At 46.1% G+C, this 12016-nt stretch overlaps 1 protein-coding gene across 9 annotated transcripts; it reads right to left on the bottom strand.

Moving 5' to 3' along the window:
* Positions 1 to 185: 185 nt before the first annotated feature.
* Positions 186 to 11780, bottom strand: marchf7 (membrane-associated ring finger (C3HC4) 7). Of its 9 annotated transcripts, none has more exons than XM_078084956.1 (11): positions 11653 to 11776; positions 5835 to 6027; positions 4706 to 4840; positions 4424 to 4595; positions 3835 to 4005; positions 2582 to 3749; positions 1901 to 2070; positions 1714 to 1817; positions 1438 to 1542; positions 937 to 985; positions 186 to 778 (listed from the first exon to the last, which is right to left on the bottom strand). In XM_078084956.1, exons 1-11 carry the CDS (start codon positions 11685 to 11687, stop codon positions 687 to 689), a joined length of 2394 nt encoding a protein of 797 aa, XP_077941082.1. In that variant the 5' UTR covers positions 11688 to 11776; the 3' UTR covers positions 186 to 686. The 9 variants fall into 9 exon arrangements, with proteins under 9 accessions (XP_077941082.1, XP_040060834.2, XP_077941084.1 ...); XM_040204900.2 differs by lacking the exon at positions 11653 to 11776 and adding an exon at positions 7831 to 8209; XM_078084958.1 differs by lacking the exon at positions 11653 to 11776 and adding an exon at positions 7568 to 7878.
* Positions 11781 to 12016: the final 236 nt, after the last annotated feature.

Here is a 12016-nt window from a genome sequence, read left to right on the forward strand (position 1 = left end):
TAAATTACACACAGTATGGTCCTGACTCATTTGATAAATTCACCATCAATGTTCCGCTGTACAATATTAAAAATGGCTTGTAATATTTTTTTTGGGGGGGGTGGATATTTCAGGGTATCCCACATTGTTGGGAGGCACATACAGTAAATATAAATGCTAAATAGCGGAAAGGACATGACAGAAAAGGCAGTTTGCAATCAATCTTTATTTCCAACACACATTAAACTAGATTTGTACAAACAAAGCATTTCAAACGGATGGAGAATTGGGGGAAGTTTTTGTCTTTCCATTCAACGGTAAATAAAAGGGAATAATCAACACATAATATTCTCTGCCAAAAGCATTTATCACCGTCGAGCACAAACTGAGCGTTGTCACTGTCCTCTGCCATTTCAACTCCTGCCTTCTTATTTAAACATTAAAGCACTTGTGGTTTAAAAATACTTGCATCTTTTAATTATGATTGAATAAAGTGCACTCCCAGAAACCGAACTACAGTAGTACCAACCAAAGTATTTACGCTCCGGTTCATTTTAGTTTGCACATCTGCAAAAGCCACTAGCAACAAAGCAACAAAGGCCACACACATCCGGTGCACTCTGCAATATCTCTCTGCCAAAACTATGTTGTGAAAACAGGGGGAGCTACCATACGGCATTGAGTGACCCACTTTTCTTTACCCACAATTAGTACTCGTCTTCGAGATCGTCGTCCAGGTCAGAGAAGTCAATGGATGGTCTGTTGTCTCGTATCTCCTCGTCGCTTTCCCCGTGGGGAACTGCAACCCAGACATATTAAGTCAAACTCTGCGGCCTTACCACAAATACAAGAATGTACGGCAGCTTTTTACGTGACAATAATAACATGCTTGCAGCAAATCAGGACTGTCTCTCAAAAAAAACACAAGAATGGAAGAGATAGGGTTGAGAAACATACTTTCAAGATCGTCCATGTGTTCATGAAGAATGCTCACCAGGTTGAATAACTGGGTGAGAGGAGGAAGCAGTTTTTCCCTTTTCAAGATTTGTATCCGTGCACAGTACATTTTCATTTTCAAATTGTGTCAATCAATTCAGTGTCAAGGGTTCAATGTGTAGGTAACAGGCGCATTTCAGCTGCTTGTTTGAAACGTAATGCTGACGCGTGTTCAAGCTTGTGACCCGTACATCTACTTCTCTCAGCAGAACATGTGGCGTTGGGTTAATATAAAAGCCCATTGTAACTTGCGTAGCGGGCGGGGCTACTGCTTCTTTGTGTGTGTGTGTTTCAGCCATTTTAAAGTAGAAAATGAAAAGAAATTCTGTGGCACCGCAACTGACTGAACACTGAAATGAAGCCCGATAGACTGACTCAGAAATGGCTTCTCCAGCCTATCGTGTGTTTAACTGTTCAGCTGATTTATCAGTATGGGTAGTGTGTGTGTGTGCACGCGCTCACCCCAGCAGCGTCGACTGCACCCAGGACATCGGAGAACCTCTGCTCACAGAAATGCAGCAGCACCACCAGGTAAAGGCCGCTGCTGATGAAATCATTGTATTCCGACTGAGAAGCGAGAAGAAAAAACTCTTTAGTTGACCCGATTCAGATTTCTTGGTAATAGTCTCTCAACCAATTTTCACAAACCACAAGTCTAATTTAGACTCTAACCTGAGAACGTATTAAGTGTTGTAGCTGTTTTGCACTCTAACTACAGGAAGTAAAGTGGGGACTCACTTGCACGTGGGTCCTGTATAACTCCTGGATGTCAAAGTTGTCTATGTTCAAACGCAGTTTCTCCTTGCAGAGTTCACATGTTGTGATGGCCTCAAGGTTTGTGCCTGACAGAAAGGGATCGGGGTTAGCACAAAGCACAGACTTGCTCAGGTGTCATCTGCAGGCCTAAGTAAAGGTCAGCATTTACCAGAGCCGATTTTGGAGCGAAGCCACCTCTGGATGCAGTCCTGGTGGACGTGCAGCAGGCTGCCCGTGCAGCGGCACGGCTGAATCAGGGGGTTGGAAGCGGATTCCCGCCCCATCTGGCAGATTCGGCACAGGTCGCCTTCGTCCTCGTCAGAATCCTCCAGCAGCAGTCTTTAGTGGGAAAAGCACGTGGTTCACTTCCAAGTGTGCACCATGTGCTGGTTTCATGCATTCAAAAAAACTTGCAACTAAATTACTTTATGTTTAGCGACTTTCATTCTAAGAGAATTAGACAGAAAAAAATGAAATAGTAATGTCGTTTTTTTGGCGTCCAGTAGTAAAGTACTATCAGTGCAGGGAGTGTTTTTGCCATCTGAAGAAGCACTGTGATTATCTGGCAAACTGAAGAGATTTAAAACCAGGTCCGTGCTAACCTGCTGGTCATTGGACTAGCGGACAACGCAAAGATCGGTTATTTGCGCCATCCGGTTGACGCCCGCCAGCAAACGAGCGAGGGCCCATTTTGTAAGATTATTTTAGATTAATTATGGCAAAAAAAAGGACCAAATCACCCTGCAACAGAATTATATACCAATACATTTATATTAAAAAAGCTTAAGAAAATAACAAAAAAAAAAAAGGTTAATTATTATCATGAAGACGACAAGAATAAATTAATCACCTCTCCTTGATCTTGCGCAGCTTCTCCTGATCCGTAGTGGAAACGGGTTTCTCCGGCCGGCTCTCAGCAGCACCTGGTGGACCCCGAGAACCCAAAACGCCGTCGTATACGCCGACTCTGCTGCGTGCCGAAAATGCGGCTGAGGCATCTTGGAGTTCGGACAACGTCTCATCCCTCTGTCTGGAGGGACGACCCGCGCCAAAGACCTCAAGACCAACGGCTCCTTCGGCTTCATCTTCCTCGTCCTCATCATCCTCCTCCTCCTCATCGTTGTCGTCTTCCTGTGTTGCTTTATGCTCAAGGTCATCCCACCTTCTCAGTAAACGCTGCGGGCGGCCTTCTTCTGCGCCTTCGCCGGGGTGCCCGCTGTCGTCCCGAGCGTGTCTTCTGAGGCGGGAGAGGAGGGGAGGGCAGTGGCAACGGAGGGAGGAGGACAGCCAGGAGTAGCTGCCGCTTCCTCCTCGGCCGCCGCCGCCGCTGCTGCGGCTGCTGCTGTCGTTACTAGTGCTGCCGACGCCAGGCTCCCTCCACGATGCCGTTCTTGCCTGAGCCAGGCCGCCGCGGTATCCCTCGTTGTTCTCCTTGATTGGCGCAAGGTCTGCTCTTCGATTCCCGCGGCCACCCGAGGTCGCCTCGGGCTCCGCGCTGGGCCCGTCGTCGCTGTCCAAGGACTCGCCGCCGGTTGACGGGCTGCTGTCGTCGTCGAGGGAGCGCACGCTGGAAGACCCACTGGAGGAGTCTTGGCTGGAGCGCCGCGAGAAGAGGCGGGACAAAAGGCTTCGAGTGGAGCTGCGGCCCTCTGACTCTCCGCCTTCGGGCGCCGGCCTAGGCGGGAGCGCTGCCTCCGGTCTTGGCAGCGGCGTGGCGTACCGGGAGGTGTGCGAGCTATAAGAGGAGGAGATACTTGAGGAGGAGACGGCGTTCCTCCTCTGCCCCAGAGGTGGCTGGGCGCTGGATGAGCCGCTCAGGAAGCGGGATGCGGTTCTGTTGCTGTAGTCGCGCGCAGGGGGAGAAAGGCAGTGAGAGGGGGGAGAGGAGAGATGGCGATTCAGGGAGCTTTCTCTGGCGGCGGAGGAGGACGACAAAGAGGAAGAAAAGGAGGGATAGTAGGCGGACTCTTTGGGCCGAGCTCCCTGTGCATAGGTCGAGGTCACCCTGCTGCTCTGATCTGAAACGAGGGAAGAGACGGGCAGTTGGTGTGAGATGCTACAATGCATCATGGGTAGATTACGTACGTCACAAAAGAGGCCTACACAAAGAGGGAGCAGATCCAGGAGTCCTGACCCTTCTTTCTCCCAAACCTGAGAGACTGGACTCGTTCTTCGTCTCCAGCTCTCTTCTCGCCAAAAGCGGATTTGAGGATGACGCTGACGGCCGTGAGAGTAAACGGCAGGAACAAGCGTCGCTTTGCTTTCCCCCCGTATCTGTTAAGAAAAAGGGTAGACCCGCTGTTAAGAGGTTTGCTTGTAATCATCAATTATTTTACCTACAAAGCAATTAATGAATTTGTAAGTAGCTGGTGCAACCTGATCAGACTACAACTGGACTTCAGCGACAGTTCCAGACATCAAAAGCCCACTTCTTCAAAAGATGGTATGTTATTATTAACACCAAAATGAAATTTCTGCTGCAAAGTAACAGACCACTAATGGCAGCTGATCACTTCTGCCCAGACGTTCCATTAAGAACTGTTTCAATGGGTTTGTTTGTTGTTGGTTTCAAGAATGTTAGTGTATCAGAATTTAATGCAATCTAGTGCTAATTAGCCTCCCACGTTTTCACAGCCTCAACAACAACAACAACAACAACACTGCTGTCAATTTCCATCGTGCTTTTGAGTACCTCTTCCGCTCCTGAGGCCAGATGTGGAATAGGCGGATCCTGTACAGGAGCAGCTGGTGGTTCTCGAGTACAGTGCTCGGTTGCTGTACGACAGCTTGGCTCGTTTAGACTCGCCATCATCACTGACGTTCAACAGACCGGAGCGCATTCCCAACCTCCCCTCGGTATCAGTCTGGGAACATTTTAAAAAAGGCAGAAATCGAATGACATTTTGAAAATATTCCTCCAAGCTGAAGGTACATTTGACAAAGGCCTTTTTCCTGCTACAGACAGATTCAGTACCAGTTTGCTCCTGCTGCTGAGAGACGACTCGGCCCACTGGCGGTCATAAGCTCTGCTGGAGGACGCCAGGGAGGGCGGCAACTTCCAGTTGCCGGAACTGCCATAGTCTCTGGACGAGCTCAGGAGACGATAGCGCTTTGAAAAGGGAGCGAGGATAAAAACAAGGAGCATCAGTTGGGGCAGATAAATGTAACAAACACGCGCTAACGTTTCCTGCACTCTAGTAGTGGGACGATCGCACAAGCTTGAGCAACATTCGGATTAATTGTTTGGGAAAGAGCGAGAGAGTTGGTGTGTTTTGGCGAGAAACACTACATGCAAACATAATTGTTTATTGCAAAACCTCCAGAGGATCCCTTTAGTGGCCTGTAATGGTAGAGCACTAACACACACGTTTGCGTTTCGTACACTTAAGATTTGACTCCACTACCAATTGGAATACATGTAACCTTGTAAACCACGCCGAAGGATGTGTTAGCGTAGCCTGGACTCTTCTGGTGCGAGCAGGAAGTGGACAGGGTCCATGCCAGTGGTAACGCGATCTTTTGAGACGGGCATTGGACAAGCAACAGGACTGAAATACACACAGCGTGCGCCAAGGAATCTATGCTGCCCTATAAAAAGACCTATAAAGTGTCGGCTGTTGCACCACTGATATGTGTGGCTAGCAACTGTACGTGTGAGAGGGAACCTGTAACATTTACTGGAACAGCCACTGTCTCTGAAATATATCAGAAAGCCAGTAAAGTGGAATAAAAACCCAAACAGTTGTGATATGAACTTAAGTGTTATTTGTCGTTATTGTGGAGCGAGACTGTTATCCAAAAAGTCATCCTCTGACCTTCCATACCATGCAAAACTAAATGAAGCTGGTGTTCATCTACAGTAACAGAAACACCGGAAAAACAAATACTTCTAAATCTAAAGTGAAACTAGAATCCCCTTATTCAGGACCCCGTGACTACTACAGTAAACCAAGGGAGTGATGTGGCCCATCTGAATTATACGCACTGTATGCAAAGATTTAGAAGGGGTCTCAAACGTGTGTATGACACAACAGTGCTATGCTGGGATCATAGCCCCCGGCGCTTTCTGTACAACGGGCCAGAAGGTTGCGCAGTCTGCCTACCTGGGGGTCCAGCTCTGACTTGTAAGCCGATGACGCCCTTGGAACGCGGTCATTATTCAGCGTGCTCTCCCTACTGTACAGCCTGCTGGATCCCAGTGATGAAGAGGAGACTGCTGGGCTGGATGTGCAGGACGTCCTTGAGCTGGCCAGACAGGAAGGAATCCTGCGAGACCTGGAGTCCATCACGGATTCACTGAAGGAGAAACCCCCAAAATATTATTGCACAGTAGTGGAAATGAGCCGGCAGCAACCAGTAAGACTGGTAGACCACCAAATGGCATTAAAAACTAAAGGGTTTGGCGGGGCGGTGTGTGTGTGTGTGTGTGAGAGCAGGTCAGGTACATTGAGTACACGTGGCCTGGACTTGGTATCAAAGTCACAGTGCCCATCTTTGGGAATATGAACCGTCACATGAACGCGACACTTCCCCAAAGCAAGCGCATCAGCCCTCTGAGCTGTTTGTCTGAGCAAGCAAGGTGCTCTGCAACAGTTATGAGACACCTAGATCATTTATCATTAAGCTGCATAACTAAATACACCATCTAGTGCACAGTCAAGGAGGTCATTTTTTAAATTTAATTCAAGCAACCCATACTGTACGTGACGTATTTGCCAAAATACACAGGCACCAGTGGACCTGAGAAGAACGGTTGAGCATTTCCCACATGGGCTGGTACAGTATGAGTTACCTCCTGGTAGTGATATGGATCCGTGGACATTTGTCACAGCACCTGTGGTCAAAGATAGCTCTGCAAGCCAGCAGCCTGTCAGGCTGTAAGGCCAGAGGATGGACATTATAAACCACCGTACCGAAACCGTTCAACCCAACCAAATGAGAATAGACATTTAGGGACCCATGCGTGCGTTATCAATAGAACAACAAACACTTAAATGGAAGTAGTATAGGAAGCATTAAAGTCAAAGAACTATCCAACTTTGTTAACTAACTTTATTAGTGGTTGAAAGAAAGTGTCCCATTTGCTGATGCTCATGTCTTTGTAACAAGCCGCAGGCGTCTCGTCTCGTGGGAAACGAGCAGCCTGCAATGAATTCCCCCGTCACCGGGTTTATAATAGTCGCTTGAACTACGTTATGTTGGACCAGTTTGCAGAGGTTTTTGGTTGAGCGCTCTACTGATGACGATCATGGTGATGGCTTTGGTTTGTGGTGCTGTTGGATCGGGTTCTTCTACGTATGATGTCCAATGCATTCAGGTTAACGAACCCCGGCCTTCAATCCACACGTAACATTTATTAGGGATTTTTGGGTGTGGTGTTCATTCAAATTACCCACAAATGCTGGATCACGAGACCTGTGACTAACACAGCAGCTAGAAACCATAAAGGTGACGTTCATTTAATAATACAAATCCCAGCAGGTACAGTTAACGTTAGTCACTGACTTTTAAGTTAAACGTCTTGTGTTTGTGATGCCAGTAAACATTACCCAACGTTGGCCTGTTTCGTCTTCCATTTTAAAACGTTACATTCGTTAGTTCTGAATCCCGTCGCAACCAAATTACAAACAAAAGGTTAAAGGTCGGCACTGACGTTAGCATGTTAGCAAGCCAGCTAACCAGCTAACGTTAGACCAACATCAAGAATCGAATACCTGTCAATTGTCCATTAACGTTAGCATTACACTTACACATGTCACATGCGACTGTTACGTAAACTACTAACACAGTTACCCCCTCCTCCTCCTCCATAGTCGCGTTATCGTGCTAACGTTACCTGAAAGGGTCGCTTCGGCTGCTCGTCGGTAGAACGGTTTGCTAACTACAGCAGCCGACGCTAGCTTCCAGCTAGCTGCTTAGCTTGTCATCTGTGCGCTGGCGTTAACGATCCCTGACATTTCACGTTTTGCCTGTGGCGCTATAGTTACATTAAACGCCAGCAGATGCTCGTTTGGGACGAACTGTTTCAACACCAAGCGATGTTTCTTTCGCAATATTTACATTCGCAAAACAATGCGCTGCCGGAGTAAACACCCTTACCTTGGGCTGAAGCCTGCTCGCTTCAGCACAACAGTAGCGGTGGGTTCTGTGTTGATGACTGACACAGACGGTCATGTGACTCGCATTGACCCGGGGGGCGTGGTTTACAAAACAGCTCATCAGTGGCGGCTGGCCAATAGAGGGCAATGGGGCGTCGTCCCAATATTCCTGTTTCTGAAATATGTAATGTACAAAGAAATATATATATATATAAACTAAACCTTTAGGCCTCAAAAAAATCCAGGCAATCGAAGTCAAACGGCGTCCCTATAAGGCTTGGATAAGAAAGTAAATCGCATTTCTGTTTAGAAATGTTTCCATCATTGACTACCCTGCTAATATATGTAACACACATAATATATAGATCACATTTTGCTTCGATTGTTATTTATTTTGTCTGTTTTCAAAGCAACATTTCAAAAGAAAACATAGGCAGACCAGATGCTTATCAAAGATTCTTTGTGTGCAATCCTAAAAAAGCCTCACTACTTAATGGCTTTAAACAGTTGAAGCCCCTGTGCACCCAGAAGCAAATACGTGTTGCTTATTCCTGATCTTAAATGATTAGAAATAAAGCAGTCAGGGGTAATTTGTCAAAACAGGATCCCCATGTGGAGCTCTTCTTGGTTTGCATGTTTTTAATAATAAACATTGCACTTTAGACTCAATTTATTTGGCATCTAGTAACTAATTACAAAAATTCATTTTGGAAAAATAAACAAATAATAGTCTCATGTAATAGTAAGCTTGCTAAACCTCACAACAGTATATCAAATAAAAAAGTCAATTAAATCCGGCTTAAATATTTGCAACAGTAATACAACTCAAATGTAATAACATCATAAAATTCTGAAAGGGACCTTATGAGCGCTTTTACTTTGCTCAAGGAAAGTCATAGGTTTGTACATCCTGGTAGCGATGACTTACATTCATAATTGTTTCACATCTGATTTATATGATTACAGCAGATTTGCTAAATAAACCTCAAATTTGAAAACTTCCTCACGTGATAAATGCAAGGATTGGAGAAAGGAAAAAAATAGGAATGTATTATCGTGGAGAGAGATTGCATTTTTTCTTTCATCTGCCATTATCTGTGTTCAAGTGTGGAGTAACTTCATTAGAACAGCTAAATTGTAGCAGTTTGAAATTGCAGTAATTTGCTTGAAAGTTTAATATGATTGAAGTCCTTTTCTTTTTTCTGCATATAATATCTCCGACACAGCACGCACGATTTGGACTAAACTGGGGCATGTGATGCATCTGACGTGCATCACGGCATTGTGACATTTTGAAAATGACTGCCCCAAGGGAGACGCTAGGAATTCAAGTCAAAATTAATAAGTGAAAACTTTGCCTTACAGCTACTTAGCTGCTTACCAGCGCTGCTGAGCAAATGTCAAATAAATGTTTTTTTTCTGAGCGGCATGAATACATAAAACATTCCTAATAATTAAGCATCTCCTTCTGAAGACAAAGGATTTGGAGCAGAGTGATAACATCATCAGAGCAAGCTTTGCTGCAGCAGAAACATTTCAATTAAGTCTGTGAATTATTAACTCTGTTGGGTCAAAAAAAGGGTTTTAAAGGTTTTGAGCAGCTTCGTCCTTGGAGTGGAGGCAGATTAAATGCAGGCTAAATATTGATGAATAAAAACCGTATTGTCTCCATTAGGAGGTGCACATATGTTTAATAGTTCAGGCAGCAAAAACAGCAAATTATATCAATAATCCCACTGCATTTTAACTTTGTTCAATAAGTTGCTGGGCCCAATATTTAATACAAGTTCTGTATTCTAATAATTGATTTGTTTCCTGCATGTGTTGACTGTTTCTGTAATATGTGTTTAAGTTTTACGTTTTTTTAAGCCATTTCTGCCTTTTTCAGACTGTTAGTTAGTGATAGATGTCTGATGGTTGGAGGCATGGATATACCTCATATTTTGGTACTCTATGTTGCAAATGAAGGACCGTGTGATACAAACAGCAGAGACAGCTCTGTCTCTGTCATTTGTGCTGTTTGTATATTTACTGTTGATGAAAATGCTACTTGACTTCCAAATGACAAACAGAGCAAAACAATAATAAACGGTAGCATACAGACGCACGCACGCACACAGACGAGCACGGTGCAATCTAGGGCTGACGTCATTAGAAAGGCGGAGAGAACCGCGAACCGCTGGGCGGCGCTGCAGCTCGCGCTCCCCCCTCATCCGGTCACCTCATTGGAGGAGGCGATTGAGCTGCACTATTATTTTCATGCCAAAACGTGTTGTTTGTTTAGTCGGGGAGGCAATTAAAGCCAAGTTCAACAGGTTTAATTAGATCGGTTTGAATAGCCTCTCAGATCCCGTCATCGCAGTAAATGAGAAGCGTTGTTTCCATGCGCGCTACTTTAACTTTGGTTAACTCCGATCTGCATCTGGTTTAGTGGTCCTCGGGAAGCGCCGATCAAAAATAATTAAAGGCATTGAAAACTTTGTATTCATTTTTATTAGCAACGTGTTAGTCATCCTTGAGCGTGTGTGTCTGTTAGAGTGAACTTAACCACCAGGAACTGTAACACATGTCCTTTTAAATGCGTGCACATGTGCGTAAGGAGGGTTACAGCTGGGAAAGGTCAGTTTTGGAGAGAAGAGGCAGCACTGTTGCGCAGCGGATGCATAATAATGTGAAGGTCAAGGAGACACTCATCGTGCTCCGGTAAAAACGCAGCGCTTCGGAGGCCCCGCGAGCCATTATTGGTCGCGCGTGGACACCAGGGAGCGGCGATCGGGCCGCACGCGTTAACGCGCCCACGGCTGGCGGGACGCGGGGTGAAGGGGAAAGCGAGAGTGGAAAAGGATAAATACAGGAGGGCGGTGCCGCAGATTAATTACTGACAAGAAGGGACGCACGACCCAGACAAATGAGGAAGTGCAAGGTCTGCTGAGTTGGGCAGGAGGATGCTGGTATCAAGCCCCCCTTCTTCTTCTTCTTCTTCTTCTTCTTCTTCTTCTTCTTCTTCTTCTTCTTCTTCTTCTTCTTCATCTTCATTCAGACACATGGAGAGATGCAATCTCTCCTCCCCCAGTGCTGCTGATAGGATGGATAATGAAGCATTCCTGACAAGGGAAGAACATGCCTCCCTCCTCCATTGGGCGCAGCTAAGTCTTTCAGCTGTGGGATCATGGACATGTAACCTGAGATCTGCCCTCCTCTTACCTGACTTCTCTTGTTTATGTGCTGTGGATATGAGACGCATACCTACCCGCCTCTCCGAGATCTTTGTCCCCAGCTACATTTTTCTTTTTTAAGTTAAAGAATGGTAGTGACTTTTATCTCGAAGTTTGGACTGTTTTACCAAACCAAATGGCTTTGGATTCAATACAAAAAGGAGCAAAAGAGCCGTGTTGATGTTCACACCGTGCAGCTGACGCAGAATAACTGCAAGAATGTTTGGATTTGTCCAGGGCTGTGCAATCACAAAGGAATGTCCTGAGACATTTCTTGCTTTTCCGCCGCGAGACCCCTCTTTTCCCACGGCTCGCCCAGGTCTTGAGAATCTGCTTCCTCTCCCTCTCCCTCTCTGCCTCCCTTTTCCTCCCGCACTCTCCCACCCGCCCGCTCTCTGTTTGTGAAGACACATGAATGCTACAAAAGGCTGGTTTATAGGCGAGTTACAATACCAGCTCAGTGTCCCGGAGAGCACAAAGGGCAAGGGTCCGGGCCCTTCTGAGAGACCTCTAGGAAGCAGCGTCCAGGCCGAGACCCTGAGTTATTTCCAGCGTAAAAAATCCAACAGGAGACAAACACACAACACAGCAGACAGCAGTGAACTTACTGAGCACAGGTTGTTGTCCAGTGGGAATTTCCCATGTTGTGTTGCTTTCAGAAACCTCCATGCCGAGACAGCAACTTTTTTTTTTTTTTTTTTAAAGGTCTTACTGAACAACAAACCGCAGGCTAAGTGTGGCCATGGAGTTCATGCTTGTGCTCACGGTGCAACGTTTCTGTTGCCCGATGATCCCTCAGCAGCAGGCGATGTGCCACGAGCTGCATTCCGAATGTGTGCAGGCCCACTTCAAGTATTAATACACAGGACTGCAGGTGACGGAGCAGCAACAATGGTGAAAAAAGCGAGGCCACATGTGTTAACACTTTGGGTCACGTGTTTGAGGGGCAACGTCGACATGCTTGTGAGCTAT

Source organism: Gasterosteus aculeatus, chromosome 12, assembly GCF_964276395.1.
Source record: "Gasterosteus aculeatus chromosome 12, fGasAcu3.hap1.1, whole genome shotgun sequence".
In the NCBI taxonomy this organism is placed as follows: domain Eukaryota; kingdom Metazoa; phylum Chordata; class Actinopteri; order Perciformes; family Gasterosteidae; genus Gasterosteus; species Gasterosteus aculeatus.